General features: G+C 41.4%; 1 protein-coding gene across 1 annotated transcript in view; it reads left to right on the forward strand.

The window, feature by feature from the left end:
• The window catches only part of Miga1 (mitoguardin 1), a 61,491-nt gene that overhangs the window by 26,307 nt on the left and 17,031 nt on the right, over positions 1-18,153 (forward strand). Inside the window, exon 8 of the mRNA XM_055614407.1 lies at positions 14,895-14,995. Coding sequence (XP_055470382.1) covers positions 14,895-14,995 — 101 coding nt within the window. The remainder of the gene's footprint in view (positions 1-14,894; positions 14,996-18,153) is intronic.

The following is an 18,153-nucleotide window of genomic DNA, read 5'->3' on the forward strand; positions in this document are numbered from 1 at the left end:
AGACTTGCTGCAAGCCCTGGAGCATAGGCAGAGGTCCAAGCCTAGCTGTGGCTACAGTTACTAGCTGCAACTGACTGGCTGGCTGGTTAGCTACAGTCACACTGTGTTTCTACCTGCTCAGTAAGGCACCAGTCCCCATTGTTAGCCACTGTATACTTCTCACAGTGCAAGCAGAGAGAGGACTTTGTCAGACAGACTTCAGCTTGGATCCTCAGCGTCAATGTAGAAGACGGGTAGATTGGCATAGAACTGTAATCTCAGCTCTGGAGTGGTGGAGACAGACAAGCAGACCCTTGGCGCTCACTGGCCAGCCTTCCTAGCTGAATCTGGTAACTTCAGGTTCAGTGAGAGACACCTCCCCCCTCCCACAGACACAAACAGGCAGAAAATAAGCTGCCCTAAACAGGATGCTTAGACCACTCCCTCCAAGGCTCAGGAAACCTTACAGCAGACAAAGCAGAAAAAATGTGAGAGCTGTGAGAGAGAAGACCTCTGAAGTGCTATTGTCAGGGCATGACACTGCCATTGCAAACATGATCTCACAGCAGCTGTGCTTGCCTGCAGTGGGCCTGCACAAGACTGGGCCAGTCAAGCCCCAAGTCATGGATGGGGAGGCCCTCCCTGCTGAATTGTTGGCAACCAGTTGATTGTGGGATAGGGTCAGTTAGTGTCTTCTGTTGTGTGACAAATGGTGAGTTCACAAGGCTCTAACACATGTCCACACAGGTGGTCCTGGTTAGAGTCAGTGGATCACAAAATCAAAAAGGGGGTGGGGCATGAGTGCAGGGAAAGACCTGTGGGGATCAGGGGTGATAAGAGCAAACAGAATGAACAAGACACACATGTGAAACAGTCAGAGAATAAATGTCATGGATGATAATAATAATAATAATAGCAACTAGATGATGACTTCCAAATACCTGCCACCAACTCTGGCCTCCACATCTAAGCTTCTACATATGCATACACACATGCTTAGGAACACACACACACTGCTTGCAAAAGAAATGCGGCAGAATAGTTAAATGTATTTCTACCCATCCTTAATCCTGTAATAGGAAAATGGCTTTTCATTAGGCAAGTAAGGAAAAGGTGCTTTCCTCAGTGGCACTGCACTTTTGCTTCTTTTCAAAGCCTGATGGTACCAGCATTTAGATGATGGGTAGAAAGACTAAAAGTTGAAGGCCATTCTGGACTATTTAGAGAAACTATGTCAAAAGAAACAGCCTCCTTGCTTCCTTCACACAGTATGGATTCCTAGGCTTGATCTAGACTTGCTAGGGGGAAGCTTGGGACAAGACTATAAAACTGGTATTTCAGAGTTTCACAGGTGATTTTCCTTTAAAGTGGGTGATTTTAGGATTAGTAAATAGGAAGGTGACATTAAGATTTTTATGGCCTGGGCTGGATGTGGTGACACATAGTTTTAGTACAGCAGCTGGAAGGCAGAGGGACGTGGAAGAGATTGAGACCAGCCTGGTCGGTCTACATAGCAAGTTCTGAGCCAGGTAGGGCTACATAGTAAACCTGTCTCAACCACGATGGCTCAGAGAATATAGGTGCTTGCTGCCAAGCCTGACTCCGGAATTCAATCCCTGGAACCCACATACTGTAAAGAGAAAATTGAACTCCCACAAGTTGTCCTCCGACCCCCACATGCACAAATACACAACCCATGAATAAATAGAAGAAAAGTAAATGAATAAATTTGGAAGTATTTCTTGAACCATGTACCTTTTGTGTTATGTGATTCAAGTGAAATAAGGTCTTCCAGTTGTGTATAATCTGATTGAGCAGTTAAGTCTTCCTCATATGAAACAATTGGAAAGTAGCACAGTGTATTTTTAATATTGACTCAGAGCCAAAGCTACCCCTAGAGCAGATCCCAGAAGCTTCCCCTCCCTGCCTGTTCTTTCCATATCTTGTAACTGGAGCTTGGCTGTTTAAGAGCCTGAGATAAAGAACTTGAAAGTAAACAGATCCGGTTTGGGACATTTGGGGCATGAGGTAATTCTTGGCTTATCTCTATTTCTAAGAATTTGTAGAGTTCATTTACAGACTCAAATACCACAGATATCAAGTAGTAGATATACAGTAGTATTCTACATAATTTTTTTTATTTAATAAGTAAGTAATCTTAGACACTTTGAAAAAAGTGCTATAAGTAGATGGTAGATTCAGAAAAAAATTTTATTCTCTCTCTCTATAGACAATTTTCATATATACCAAATAAAATCATGTTTATATCTTTCAATTAATAGAAATTTTTGTTATCTTTCATATATTTGGATAGAAACTAGCTTTTAGCTGGGCACAAAAACTGTGTAGTTCATAGCACATAGGATTAAAACCTGATGCCAAAGGAATACGTCCACTCTAAAAAGGAACCTTCTGTTGCCATTATGTATATAGGTTTGTGTCATACACCTGTCATACTGGGTATGTGTCAGTTCAGACTTTGGTAGTGTGTTGTGTGGCTTTTTAATAGCAAGTTGTTTGTTTCCATGGTGGTTTATTTTTAGGGAATGATATGAATCATAGGCTCTCATGTCCTCATCTCTAAATATTCAAACTAAGAACAACATTAATATTGGTCTCTTTTCGTTGTTGTGGTGCTAGGAATCGAATGCAGTACCTTGTCTGCTAGACAGATGCTCTAACCTTGAGACACTATGGCACAATATGTTCTTGACTTTCGTTGGTTAGGGTGTTTGTGTAGGACCGAATTGCTGGATTTAAACCAGTTTAAAAATAAACATGATGTACAACATATGGAGCTTGCTAATAGTTTATGGACATTGTTTAATTGATAGAACTTACATGAATAATCTGTAGTTTTCTTTTGGAATTAATTAGACTTTAAATTTTATATGCTTATTTTTATAAAAGTATGTATTGCAACAACAGTATTAGAAGCAACTGTAGAGCCATGAGTATGATCAACATTGGCTGTGGGTTTTTTTGTTTGCTTTTGTTTTGGTTTTGTTTGTTGTTTATTTATTTTGCTGGTGCAAAGGATTTTGAAATTCTTTTACACTGATGGGTAGGAACAAAGTTAGACCTTAAAAACAAACCAAGGGGTCTGGAGTGGTGGCTCAGTGGTTAAGAACATTGTTTGCTCTTCCAAAGGACCCAGGTTCAATTCCCAGACCCGTATGGCACTTTACAGCTGTCTGTAATGACAATTCCAAAAGATCTGACACCTTCACACCAATGCACATAAGGTAAAATTAAATAAGTTATTTTTAAAAACAAGAATTTGTACAGGTCAGAAGCCTTGCTATAAAATATGCACCTTTAGGTGTTAGGCCTCCATATGATCTATTTTTTGAACAGAACGAACTAAGGCTTGGAATATGTATTTTGAAAGACATTTTTCTGTTACGTGCTTTTTGTTATTGTTGTTTAGGTTTGTTTGTTTGTTTGTTTGTTTGTTTGTTTTGGGGGTTGGTTGGTTTAAGATGGATGCCTCACTGCATAGCTAGCTAGTTGGCTCAGTGGGTAAAGGGACAAGGCCAACCACTTGGGATCCCTGGAGCCCACATAGTGGAGAATGAAAACTGAATCCCACAAGCTGTCCTCTGGCTTCCACTCATATGCCATGGTATATGTGTACACATACAGACATACATACACACACACATACATATATACAATGTAAAAAAACCAAACATGGCTTCTGCATGCTGGCACTACATAAAGACATCAGAGTAAAAGAAACAAAGCTCTTACTACAGTTTCACTCAACTGGAATCTGGTGTTTAACAACCATTACAGGTTACAAAGCACAGTGGTCTCCCTCCGTATTTATCAAGTGCTTCTGGAAACACTGGAGAAAAAGCATGTGAACACTCTTGGGGACACCAAAGAGAAGGCTTTATGGAAGGAATAACTTGGAGACAGACAGTAGGCCTGCCAGGGAGAGCACTGAGAAAAGGACATTGCTGGCAGAGAGAGCCACAGACTTGAGCTACAGGAGAGGCCAATTCAGACAACAAGTTGTTTGTGAATACCACATACACACCCCATAAACCTAGAAGGGTGGGCCAGAGAAATCACCCAGGAACCTTGTTTCTGACAGAAATGAGCCATGGAAAATCATTTAGATGTCAAGTCAAATACATGTGTTTGAAGGAGAATGTGGAAGGGTGGCTAGTATAATCTCAATATTTTTATCCTTCCTTCTAGCTCATTTTTTGTAGAAGTGCTTGTGTCTCTGAGTTTTGTATTTTATTTTGAGTCAATGAGCATTCCTCTAAGGGAAAATCATTTTTTCTGGTCTAGTACTGAGTACACAAAACAGAAAAACTTTGAAATGGGACCTCCTGTCCAGGGTAGAGCTATTTTCTGATTTGGAAAGTAGCCAGATAGAACATTCAGAAACATTGAATGAGCTTGGCTACAAGCTGAAATACCTCAGGCTCCTCTGATCAGAGTTAACGCTTTGAGACTGGTGTCCTTATTCCTGCAGAATCACAGTGACAGGAGGGTAGTCTCCCTGAGGCTGTATTTTTAGGGGGTGATCTGAACTGCAGTATGAAGTTATATATTCAGACCTCTAAATATACAGAGTGCAAATTAGACAACACTTGAGAAATGTGGTTAGTAATTCCTCTCCAGTGTTATGCCTCATAATTTTAATTTCAGAGGGCATAATAATACTATGAACTGGTGTCATTTCTGCAGGCCAAAATAGGTTCAGAGATAACCGATACAGTTATAGTTGCTGTGGGTTACAGAAACAAAGGGGGTACCTGATGCTTGCCTTTGTCTCTTAATCCAGATTCCATCTCCACAGCTGTGATTTACTTCATTCAGCCCTTAAGGCCTTTATAGTATCAGGAAAAGGCCCACAGAAGGACAAGACTCACCTTCCAGGAAGAAGTTGGCCTGGCCTTTGGACTAGTTTTTTTTACCTCACTGTCCCTTTGACCAGGGCCTTTATAGTGAGTAGACCAATTGTACTTATTGGCCCTGTTAAGTCTATAAATCTTTAACTGCGAACTCATCCTTAATTGTCTCTTATTCCATCACTTTTTAAAGAAAGAGAGCTAATGCTGCTACCTAAGAAGTGGGTGCCCCCTTCTTCCCTGTGTCACCCAGTTGTGTTGGCAGCTATGTTTTCAGATAGGAACCACAGTTGTTCTGCTGTGTCATTGTGGTGTGTGGATACTTTTAGAAGTAGGGAAAGCCAGACTCAACTGCTGTGGCAGTCTGTCATTGTGCTGTGCCACAGTGGAAAGCTGTGTCTGCAGACGCGTCATCACTTCATGTAGCTGAAGCTGCACGAGTCAAAACATGCCACAACTGATCGGTCTGTTGGGCTAATGGAGCTCAGTGCTGCTCATCAACCCTGAGGCCGGCTGAAGGGTAAATCAAGAAAGTACTTCAGAACTCAGTCTTTTTAACCTTTCTGAGGCTGTGTTTGACTTGTAAATTTAACTTTGTGCTTTCTTTCAAACTATATATTTTAGCATCTTAAAACAGGGTGGCGGGGTGTGTGTGTTGAGGGGTGGTTATATTATGGGTAGCAGATTGTCATACAAAAGAGTATGGGTGTGGTAGCATAGGCTGGCCTGGTCTACATGGTGAGTTCTATGCCAGCCAGGACTACATAGTGAAACCCCATCTCAAAACAAACAACAAATCCTCAAACACACACAAAACCTCCCACGAAACAGTCACAGTGATTTCCTAGACTGTTGATAATTTGAACTGAAGACAACAAAACACTTGCTGGCAGCAGGAAGGAACTTGTCTGTTTTCAAGAAAACTGTAGAAAGGTCAAGGTTCTAACTTGTAGTTAAGCTGGTAAAACTGAGTTTTCTAGCCAACAGTGCTGAGATGACAGTGAGACAGCGGGCGCTCCTTCTGCTCACTGCTGTTGTAGGCCTGCATGGACAGAAGAGAGGCATCCTTGGAATCCCCACTAGAGTCTGCAGAGGCTAAAATAGACCCAGGGCCTTCTCAGCAACAGAAATAGACTGTGCCTAGAGACGACAGGGCTGAGGCACCAAAACCTGCTTGGCTGGGGCTAAGGAAATGAAGCCAGGCCTGAGGGCCAGGGTCAAGGCTGGAATGGCTTCCAGCTTTCTTTCCCTTTTCCTCTTTAAAAAAAAAAAAAAGCAAATCCTTCTTTGGAAAAAACTTCAGTAATACATGAATTATGAGGCTCTGAAACAAGGAGGAAGGCTTGAAAGCAGTCAGATTCTTGGCCTACAGCATGGTGACTGAGCTAAAATTAAACATCGCAGTGTTGTGGCTCTTCCCAAAAAGAGCATGTAGTGTTTCTGCACAGTAATGTAAGTTCCAGGTGATGAAGACAGGCAGAAAGCATCGTAAATGTTTAGATCTGCCTATTTCTTTAAAGATTACCAATCAACTAACCCAACAAAAAAGCTACTTCACTTAGAGCAACTGATTATTTGTAGAATGTCATTAGCATGTAGTCATCATTTGTGGAAACTTTTAAGGACTTCTGAGGTTGTTTTCATCCATTAAAGGTCAAAAGCTTTGTATTTCAGGTTTATACATTATTTTCTCAGTATTAGAGACATCAGAAATTTAACAGGGCTCTGAAAGCATATTAAAGTCTTATTATAGACAAAATGGCCCAAATGAGATTAATGTTAGGCCTGTGAGCCGTGGTTCTCATGCCTTGGTAATTACTAACATATAACAACAGATAAGGAATGTTAGTTTACATGAACCAATATAAGTGCTTTTAATGTCATTGGTGCTCTCAAGAACTGTATAAATTATTGGAGAACAAAAGAAGACATCGTTCCTTGCTAAAGTTATTTTTTGAGCCCACAGGTTGGTTTATTCTTCTGTGTTATATGCTTAGACAATATTTACTGAAAAGTAGAGTTTATTAAATGATACACAATTATGAATTGCTAACTTTGGCTGTTTATATACATTAAGCATTTACCTCTTGTAATACTTAGAGGTAGATTTTATTTTTATGTTTATTTGAACTCACTAAGAAACAGAGAAGATAAACTCTCCCAAGGCTACATAGCTAATGAGTAACGGGGTACTGACATGAATGCAAGCTATCTGTCTTCAACTCAAGATTTTAACCCCCTCAACACTACCTTATGCTTCAGACAATTTGGGAGGACATTTGAAGGCAGTGAGACTTGAGTGGATGAATAGATGTGTTTCCCAGGGATGGACAGGGGAGCAGTATCTATGTAGAACCACTGTGGAAGAAGCCGGAGGGCTGTGGAACGGTGTATATGGCTACGTGGAAGACAGTAATGGCGATGCATTACTCACAGAGCTCACTCTGTCCTAAGCGCTGAACCTCTGCAAGTCTCCTGTCATAGCTCTGAAGTCAGTGCTGCTCTCATCTCACCTGCATTCTAAAGTAGCAAGCTGAGGAGCTCCCAGGGCCAAGGGCTGCTGACCCCAAAGCTCAGGCTTCCCCTTTGTGACTGGTGACTGCTGGAGCCCTCTCAACTAATGCTGAGGGACCTTTGGTTTTCTTTAGGAGTTAGTGGAAAAAAGCACTAGATAGGTGGGGTGGACAGTCACTATGGAGGGTTTTGAAAGCCAGAGAGCAACTTGGTTTGCTGCAAGAAAAGGAAGATATATTGAACATAAAGGCCAGTCCTGTAGCAGTTACCTGTATTGGAATGGATGCTCTGTCATCCCCTTCGCGTAGCACTGGCACACGGCCATCACTGGAGCACATGCGTGCTGCCGGGCTCTCTAGAGAACTTGCAATCTCTTTGCAGGGTCACAGAGATGCAAAAGCAGTTCTGGGCACGCTTCCCTGACTCATACCTGTAGTCCCAGTGCTTAAAAGACTGAGGCAGGGGAATTGTTCTGAGTTGAAGCCAGCCTTGTTTCTCCTGAGTGAACTTTAGGCCAGTCTGAGCTGCAAGTAATTAATACCTTGATTAAGAAGGAAGGAAGGGAGGGAGCAAGAATACAAAAAGAAATACTGTTTTATCTCTGCCCAGCCATAAATGTAATTTTAAATTTTAATTTGCTGGTAGATACTATTAGTATTCTCACCTTTTGTTTTAGGAAGACAAGGAGCAGACAAGTTAAATGACATAGGTAACAGACTGGCAAATTGATCCCTGGTTCCACATTATAGAACCACAGAGCTGTGGTGTCCAGCACTGAATAAGCCATGTGTTGAGTATACACATGGAATTTTAGAATGGAATTCAATATGCCAAGCATAATACAGAATGGATCTTAAAGATTTACTACCTAATACATATTAAGTATAAACAGAATATTAAAATTAATTTCTCCTTTGTCTTTTAAATTTTTATGTAGCTACTTTAAAATTTAAAATCATATTTATGGCTGGGCAGAGATAAAACAGTATTTCTTTTTTGTATTCTTGCTTCCTCCCTTCCTTCCTTCTTCCTAATCAAGGTATTAATTACTCTGTAGCTCAGACTGGCCTAAAGTTTTACTCAGGAGAAACAAGGCTGGCTTCACACTCAGAACAATTCCCCTGCCTCAGTCTTTTAAGCACTGGGACTACAGGTATGAGTCAGGGAAGCGTGCCCAGAACTGCTTTTGCATCTTTGTAAGACTGCAAGTTCTCTAGAGAGCCCGGCAGCACTCATGTGTTCCAGTGACAGAGTACACAGTCATGCTTTGTATGAAGTCATGCATATAGATCCGTTAATGTATTGTGATATTTATCAGATTCCTTGCATAAACCAACAATTCATATTTGTTGTATAATACTTTGTTGTGTTCTGGAGAGACAGCTTTTCCCACAACTTCTATTAGGAACACCATTACTGTAAACACGCTAGAAGCATGTATTAGACACACCCACTGTCAACTGCTAGGTCATAGAAGGCAGTTGTCAACTTTTATTTATTTTGTTTTTCAAGACAGGGTCTCTCTGTATAGCCTTAACTGTCTGCAACTCACTCTGTAGACCGGGCTTGAACTCACAGAGTTCCACCTGCCTCTGCCTCCCGAGTGCTGGGATTAATGCCATCATACCGGCCTAACTTTTTCTTAATATTTATTTATTTTTATTTTATAGGTGTGCCTTTTTTCTTTTTTTCCCCTGAGACAGGGTTTCTCTGTGTATCCTTAGCTTTCCTAGACTTGCTTTGTAGACCAGGCTGTCCTTGAACTCACAGAGATCCTCCTGCCTCTGCCTCCCTGTGTGCTGGGATTACAGGTGTGTGCCACTGCGCTCAGCTGTTTTATTTTATGTGTAAGAGTGTTTTGCCTGCATGTATATGTCTGTGTGTGTGTGTATGTGTGCCACATGTGTGCAGTGCCCTCAGGGGGTCAGAAGAGGGTTTTGAATCCTGTGCTGGACAGTTTTATGCCAACTCAACACAAACTAAACTCATCTGAGAGGAGGAAGCCTCAGTTAAGAAAATGCCTCCATAAGATCTGGCTGTTGGTGAGCCTGTAGGGCATTTTCTTAACTAGTGATTGATAGGGAGGGCCAGCCTATTGTGGTGCCATCCCTGGGCTGGTGGTCCTGGGATCTATAATCTAGCAGACTGAGCAAGCCATGGAAAGAAAGCCAGTAAGCAGCACCCCTCCATGGCCTGTGCATCAGCTCCTGCCTCCACGTTCTTGCTCTCTTTGAGGTCCTGTCCTGACTTATTTCAGTGATGGACTATGATGTGCAAGTGTAAGCTGAGTAAACCCTTTCTCCCCAAGATGTTCAATCATGCTTTTCCATCATAGCCATAAAAACCCTGTCATCTACAAAGGAAAATTTAGTAAGCAGTTACTGAAACTACTAAAATGAAAGCTTTACTTTTCAGATTCGGAGGCTATCCTTGTGTTTTGGTAGTACAGTCCATAGTTGAGATTCTGGGGCTCGAGAGATGACTGAGTGGCTAAAGAGCACTGGCTGCTTTTCCAGATCACCAGGATTCAATTCCTGGCACCCACATGGCAGGTCATAGCTGTCTGTAACTCCAGTTCTAGGGCATCCTACAGCCTCATACAAACATACATTCAGGCAAAACAGCAATGCACATGAAATAAAAATAAATTAAAAAAAAAAAAGAGTTGAGACTTTTTTGAAACAGTGCTGAACATTTTAATTGGGTGTGTGAAAACAGTGAGTTTGGGGCATTGCCCAGTCATTCTTCTTTATACTTTTTATTGGCTCATCTAAGAAACAGATGTGTTGCTTCTCTTCATCATCATTAAGCTGCCATTCAGGAATTATAACAATCACTGAAATAAGAGGCATGGTCTATGATTTTTCTGGTGCATGGAAACACATTAGTGATTAAGTCACCGATAATTTGTCAGTGTTGCATTAAGGAAAGAAATCAAAGCATTTCCCTTTGATGTCTTATAGCCAAGAGAAAGCCCAGCTTTGGAGTCTCTACTTTTCCTGTGTCTTCCATCCTGTGCCTGTTGAATGGGTCTGAACCTCTACCTGCCCGAAGGCTGACTTGTCAGTCACTGTGTATGTGTGTCTCTTTATGTCTGTGTGTGTCTGTCTGAAGGCGCCTGTCCCTAAAAGGGGGCTTTGCTCTGTATCTGTGAAACAGTACAGAAAACATAGGGAAGCAATGAGAGATGCTTTATAGAAATCTTTATCAGAGTTTTACAAGGGATTAAGTCACTGACTCCAGCTGACCTCATGTATCATGAATATTCATTTATAAGACTGCTTTCAGCCTGTTTACTTTTTCCAGCAAACGATTCTCATAACACACATATATTGCTCTGGGTCAGGGGGCATGGGAAAGTGCATAACATAAGATTACAGCTATGTGTTAGCTTAGGTTGTAAAAGTTGATTACATGGGAATTCTAAGTTAAATAACTTGACTGTTACATTGTTCTCTTAAAAGCAGATTAGATAAACAGGCTGGGTACACAGGAGGTTGGCAGATATGAGGTACATCATTAACTCTGGCCATGAGGTCTAGCAGAGGTTCCAGTCTATCAGAATGTAAGAGATATTTCCATAATATTGCATTGCCACAGCAGGGTTGACTCAATGAGTCAGTAATGATCATTCTTCTGAAAGTAAGTCAGTTTTGTTAGTTTTTTTTCTTTATTTAAATAAAGTACAACCATGATAATTGATCTAGATGGTATTGAGTGGATATTTACTCTCAACTGAAGCTAAACAGACTTAACAGCTCATGTGTAATGTGTGCCGATAAAGGGAGTCTAGATAACTGTGGTATGCTGAGACAGTGACAATGGCATATGGGACCCAGTTTACATTTTTTAATGTCTTATATGTACTGAAATGAAAATTATGGGAATTTCCTCCCATATTTGAGTGTTCAAAGATACCATTTTCCAGTTATGAGACTATTTACAAAAGTGTAAAGCACCTGACCTGGGGAAAGGGCTCAGCAGTTAAAACTGCTTACTGTTCTTCCAGAGGGCATGGGTGTGGTGCCCACAACCACCAGTAAGATTGACACCATCTTCTTTCCTTTGTGGGCCTCTACATGTACATGGTTCACATAAATTTATTCATGCACACACATAAAAGAAGACAAGTAATAGCATAAAATGTTAAGCGTGAGACAATTGTGTCATTTTCTAGTTGGTAGTATACTGTAAGTTTCTGAGGGTTTGTTGTTTGGGTTTAGTTTGTTTATTGGCTGTGCTGGGCAGAGAACCCAGGGCTCTAGGCCCTGTGAGAGCCACATAAGTACTTTATGAAAGACCCCTGCCTCACCCTAAGTTAAACATAGCTAACGCCATTTTGTGGGACACCACTGTTTTGTAAAACTCTGTAGGCTAGATGGGAAACTGAAAAATTACTAAGAAACCCAGCTGTGTCACCCACTTGGGATATCTGCAGTCAGGCTGCCCCAGTCAAACTAAAAACAGTTTGTATTAATCACCCTCATGGATATCTGTGAGACTGTTCCAGTTAAGATAAGGGTCCTAAGGAAAACAACAGGTGGCGGGCCAAGTTAAGGGGGTCATCATGACTGTTTCGACCACCCAGTTCCTGGAATCTTGGTGTCCCTGCCAAACTTTGACGCAAATCGTGGTCTCATGTAAATGTACCAATCAGCCCCCTGTAACCATGCTTCTTGCTTCTGTACCCGCGCTTCTGCTCTAAAACCCTATTAAAACCCCAGCTTTCCACCCAGGGGGCGCGCAAGTCCTCCGAGTGACTTTGTCGCCCCGGGTACCCGTGTATCAAAATAAAAGCCTCTTGCTGATTGCATCCGAACGCCTGGACTCGTTGATCCTTGGGCAGGGGTCTCTCAGACGAAAGATACCCTCCGGGGGTCTTTCACTTTACACTGAACTCCATCTCCAGACTAATAGTTTTTAAACAGAATAATTTGTATTATTTGTAATGATCATTTAGAAGAATAATTTTATTTGTTTTTGTTGTTGTTGCCCATATTAGCTTTGAACTTCTGAGTTAAACTAGTATCCTGTCTCCTGAGGAACTGGGGATGTGCCCACGTGCCACCGAGCTTGGCTTGGTAGAATTTTAAGCTGAAAAGTCAGGGGCTTTCAAAGGAATGCTACAAGCCTAATATGAAACAATATAATTTAAATTTTAGAAGGTAAACAGTTAAAATGTAAAGCCTGGCCCCAGCAAACATGAAATAAGGACTAATGTGCTACACATACAGGCTCTCTCAAATAACAAATAAATAAAATTATTCTTCTAAATATTCATTACAAATAATACAGATTATTCTGTTTTAAAAATATTAGTCTGGAGATGTGCCTACCCAAGGACTTAGCCCTGTGGCATCCCTTCTGTTCTATAGAGGACTTAGAATATAATTGGTTGCGCAACTTTTGAATTTAAACTAAATTAATTGAGCTTGGAATTTTCATTCCAGCGGAGTCACAAAAGGTTTTTCTGATACATAGGGGTGCTCAAGAAAATCTGAAAGATTTCTAGTAAACTCAATGACATTTATTTATGGAAGACCTAAAGAATAGAAATTTGAATAAATGAAAACTAAGGAAATTTCTTGTTTATTAAAAGGGATAAAGCACTTGACAAATTTAACAGATTAAGAATCTTTTTATGGTCTTTCAAGACAGGGTTTCTCTGTGTTCCCTTGGCTGTCCTAGAATTGATTTGTAGATCAGGCTGGCCTTGAACTCACAGTGATCCACCTGCCTCTGCCTCCCTGAGTGCTGGGATTAAAGGTGTGAGCTACCACACCCAGGTGAGATTTTTTTTTTTTTTTTTTTTGCTTATTATCATGATATATTTTAAGTGTATTTGTTATTTAGTTATTTGCTACAATGAAATTACATAGATAAGAAGTTTTGACCTGTAGTTAAAAAAATAAATAAAGTAGTCATCAAAGGGATTCCTGTTGATGGTACATAAGGCTTCTACCCGAATTCAGAGTATTCTGTGTTGCTAACAGATGGCCTCCCATAATAAGTTCAGATAAATAATACCCAAAACATTTGAGCTTCGTAAGCACTTAAAAACTGAGGCAGTTAAATAACTGAGGCAGTTAGTTGTATCTGGATTTTTAAGTAGGAAGAATGAAAGTAGAAGTTGATGTCTGATCTTTACTGGTTGTTTAGTTTGTTAAAGTAAGCATTGGGGTTTGAAAAAGACAAATAACTTCCAAGTTTCTTTTGTTGATCACCTTACAGTCCATAATTAGCCAGAGATTTTGTGTTAATAATTCAAATAAATCCAAGTGTAGTGGCACTTGCCCTTTTGTTATTTTGAAAGTCTCACTGTGTAGCTGCCTGGCTTTGAACTAGTGTTTCTCCTGCCTTTGTTTCTTCAGCATATCCTACTGGTATGAGCCAGCACAACTTGCATGGTGCATTTAATTCTAGCTCAAGAGGGAAGTGGGCTCAGATGTAGCCCATAGACTCAGTATCCAAGTAGGGTCCCTAGTAAGGGGAGCAGGGGTTGTCTCTGGCATGAACTCAGTGCTGGCTCTTTGACCACCTCCCCCTGGGGGGTGCAGTCTTACCAGGCCACAGAGGAAGACAATGCAGCCAGTCCTGATGAGACCTGATAGGCTAGGGTCAGATGAAAAGGGAGGAAGACCTCCCCTTCAGTGGAGAGGCATGGGAAGAGAAGAGGAAGAAGAGAGGGAGGGATTGAAAGGAGAGGGGGAAGGGGGCCACAGCCAGGATACAAATTGAATAAATTGTATAATGATAATATTATATAAAAGTTATATAATATTAAATATATATAATATTAAATAAAATTATATAATAATAATGATAAAATAAATTTTTAAAATAAAAATAAAGAGGCAGGTGGATCTCTGTGAGTAGGAATCCTCATCCACATAGTGAGTTTCAGGACAGCCCCATATACATAGTGAGACCCTGTCTCAAATTTATTTTTTCAGTTGATTTAAATGAACCTTAAATTTTTTTCAAATTTAGGTAAGACCACTTGCAAATAAATTGTTTTAAGCTAGCCTATGTACTTACAGACTTTACCATCTATGGCAAATAATTTACCTGTAGTTATTTTAAACTCAAAAGCTCTTTTAATAAAAAAAAAAATTAAGTTTAATCTCTTTAAATTAAAAGGGGGGAGGGCTCAGCATTAAGAGCAGTGGCTGGTCTTCCAGAGGATGCCAGTTCAATTGCCAGCACCACATGGCAGCTCACAACTGTCAGTAATCCAATTTTAGGAGTTCTGATCCCCCCACAGACATACATGCAGGAAAAACACATAAGATTTAAGAATAAAAAATAAATCAAGTATGTTTTTGTAGCACTTCGTCCAACACCATGGCAGTATGTTAACAGAGAAAGCATTGCTAGAGTTTTGACCAATTGTAGCCCACTGTAGTTTGTTACTGTTTTCCTTAGGCTCTAGCTGTCTAAATAAAGAGTAGAGGTAAAAGCACACCATATGGTGAACATGGCAGAGACAAAGAATAATAATACTGGATTATCACCCTTTTCACTTTTAAGATAAAGACACAGATGTGAGCATGAAGGAGAATATGGATGACTTTGGCCTGCAAGACACCTTGAACATTGAATCAGCAGAGCTCTTTGCTTCAGCAACAGAGGTAATAAAAGTTATGTTTCATGTTGAGGTAGTTTTGCCGTTGCACTACAGTTTGGGTTAGTTGCCGTGTGTGTGTGTGTGTGTGTGTGTGTGTGTGTGTGTGTGTGTGTGTGTGTGTGTGTGTGTTACCTGCACATATGTCTGTGTATCGTGTGTGTGTGTGTGTGTGTGTGTGTGTGTGTGTGTGTGTGTGTTACCTGCACGTATGTCTGTGTATCATGTATGTGCCTGGTGCCCACAGAAGCCAGAAGAGGGAATCAGATGTCCTGGAACTGAAGTTAAAACAGCTGTTAGCCATAGCCACCATATGGGAGCTTGGAATTGAAGCCAGGCCCTCTGCATGCGCAGCCAGTGCCCTTAAACTGAAGTGTCTCACTACCCCTGCCTGGTGTGATTTTATTTTTCACTTTTACTTAAGACAAGATCTAGAGCTCCTGGCTTCAAACTCAAATCCTCCTTCCTTAGCCTCCTGAGGGCTGGAATTACAGCATGTACTCTGACAACACTTTCTTTCTAGAGTTTGGAGAGATTACTCCGCAGGTAAGAGCACTGGCTGCTCTCCCTGGAGACTCAGATTCTATTCCCAGCACCCACAGGGACCCACATCCTTGGAAAGTTTGAGGTACCCTGGAATAGTGAATTTCTGTCTCATAACAACCAAACAAATACCTGTCTTCACAGAGACACTATAAAATATACTCTTGAACATGTACAATATGGTGTTTCTTAGTATTTTCATAATTGGTCTAACAACACTACTTTCTAATTCCACTTTTTAAAAAGGTTGAGGAGGTTTCACTGCAGTCTAGGCTCTCAAGTGCTAATGCTGTAGGCGTGCACCACCCTACAGCTTCCTACAGCTTCCAGATCATGGCTTCTCCTTGCTAGGTATTGAACCAAGGTGCTGTCAGGCCTGTGTGTGAGGAGTGTGAGAGACACCCTAAACAGCTGTGCCACTGAGACGTCTACCTCAGCATGGGTGATGTCTTCCTTAAAGCCACATAGACGAGTCCCTCTCTGGTTGACCTCTCTTGTATGCTCTAGAACTTTCTGAGGCACCTACAGCTGATGCAGAATAGCGTACAGCAGGGAGAGGGTTAGGGAGGAGAGGCTGGCATCTTCAGGACAGTCTGACGACTCTTCACGCAGCCCGACCCCTGAGGGAACATCAGCAGGTTGAGGATCTGTGCTGGGTAATTGCACCTTCTCAGGTTAAGGTGGTAATGGCTGTTACATGCAGACATCATTCCTCCAGTAAAGACTTTGCACTACAGGCTCAATATCCCTACCCTGAACTGTTTGAGACCAGTAATGTTTTAGATTGTGTGGGGGCGTGTCGTTGTGCCTGTGTGTCTATAAAAATATGTACATAAATGTATATGTATAGAGTTTTTCCATAATAATGACATATCTGGGAATGGAGTACAAGTCTAGACACAAAATTCATTTATATTGGAGCTAGAAAGATGGCCCAGCCCTTGTTGTTCTTGTAGAAGACCTGGGTTTGGTTCCCAGCACCCACATGGTAGTTCACAGCCATCCATAAGCACATGTGATACACATACACACATAGGCAAAACATTAATACATGTAAAATAAATAAATAAATCTGTCTTTCATACAGCCTGAAGGTAATTTTAGGTAGTATTTATTATCTTGTACTTCGGCTGCAACCCATACTAGGTAAGGTATGGAATTTTCTACTTTTGATAACACACCAGCACCTAGGTTTCAGATCATGCAGCTTTCTCAGGTGGATAGTCAGGCTAAGGATGCTCTGCCTATATCGTAAGTTATGTTAGTGACAGTAGCTACCCATAAGCTGCAGTTTCTTAGCAAGTAAGTGCTGCAGTACTGAGGCCAGAACTGACCTGATTTTTCTCTGTGGTCCTAAGTAGTGGAAGCGAGTGAAACCCTAGCCAATCTTTGCAGAGCTGCAGTTTCAGAAGGTTCCTCTCTGTTTGCAGAGACCTGTCATCCTTCTGGCTTCTATACTCATTTACGTTTTGTAATATATGACATTTTGTCTCTTTTTTTGTGTTCTCTCTCATGCTTTAATCATCTTGGCTGCTTCCCAGGATTGCACAACCTCTGTTGGAGACAGTGAGATGAGGGCTGATGCTCTGTAGCCAGGGAGCCACATGTTCCTTTTTAGTTGTCCACGTCTGAGTTTCCCCTTACTTCCAGACATCTCTGTAGCAGTTGAGGCCTGAGCAGTGACCTCCAGTTCTTTCTCTGGGTTTGTCACAGTTGCAGATAGCCCTTGATAGCTATCTTTGGGGTTTTGTTTTTTTGTTTGTTTTGTTTTTTAAGGTTCTGTTGAGAGATTTAAACTCCACAATCCCCAGCACAAGAGAACTCGCTGGTTTGAACTACATGCAAAAATGGACATCAGAGGACAGCTTGAGGAAACTGGTCCTCTCCCATGGGGTCCTGGGACTTGACCTTAGGTTATCAGACTTGATGCAAGTACCGTTACTGGCAAGCCATCTCTCTGGCCTTAAGCCACATTTATTTTAGCCTGCATGATACTGGTGCTAGGACCACTTCTGTGGCATTGAAGAAAAGGAGAGAAAGTCATCTGCTTGAGTGCGTAAGACCTGAGGCTGGAGCAGTGTGACACAGAGGGCCTGAGGCTAGGCCCAGTGCCTGTGTTGTACGCCGTCTGCATGGGCAGCACCTGTAACCCCAGAGCTTGGGTGTTGGAAACAGGAGCATCCCTGGGACTCTTCTGGTCAGCTAGTTTTGCTAACACAGCAATTCTAGGTTTAGTGAAAGACCGGTCTTACAGAATAGGGGAAATGATCAAGGTAGACACCAGACACTAACCTGCAGCCTCCACATGCACACTCTGCAAAAAGAGCCTACATTCTGGAATATTATGCCTGGCTTCCTGTCAGCACACATTTCTGCTCCTTTGCCTGTATGTTGCCGATAGCAGTCTTACCGACCTTGCAGTCTGCTGTGAGGACTAAGTGAGATCATTTACTCTAAAGCATTGAACATACCACCAGGAGCGTGTGACATGCAGAAGGTACAGCGTGCAGAGGCGAGAAAGACTGAAACGCTCCTCCAGAAAACAATGGCATAAACTGTCAAAGACAAAAATTCAAGAACTGACAACCTAATGTGTCTTCTTGTGCCTTTTGCAAAGTCCAG

This window comes from Psammomys obesus, unplaced genomic scaffold, assembly GCF_907164565.1.
Source record: "Psammomys obesus unplaced genomic scaffold, mPsaObe1.curated_primary_1811, whole genome shotgun sequence".
NCBI lineage: Eukaryota > Metazoa > Chordata > Mammalia > Rodentia > Muridae > Psammomys > Psammomys obesus.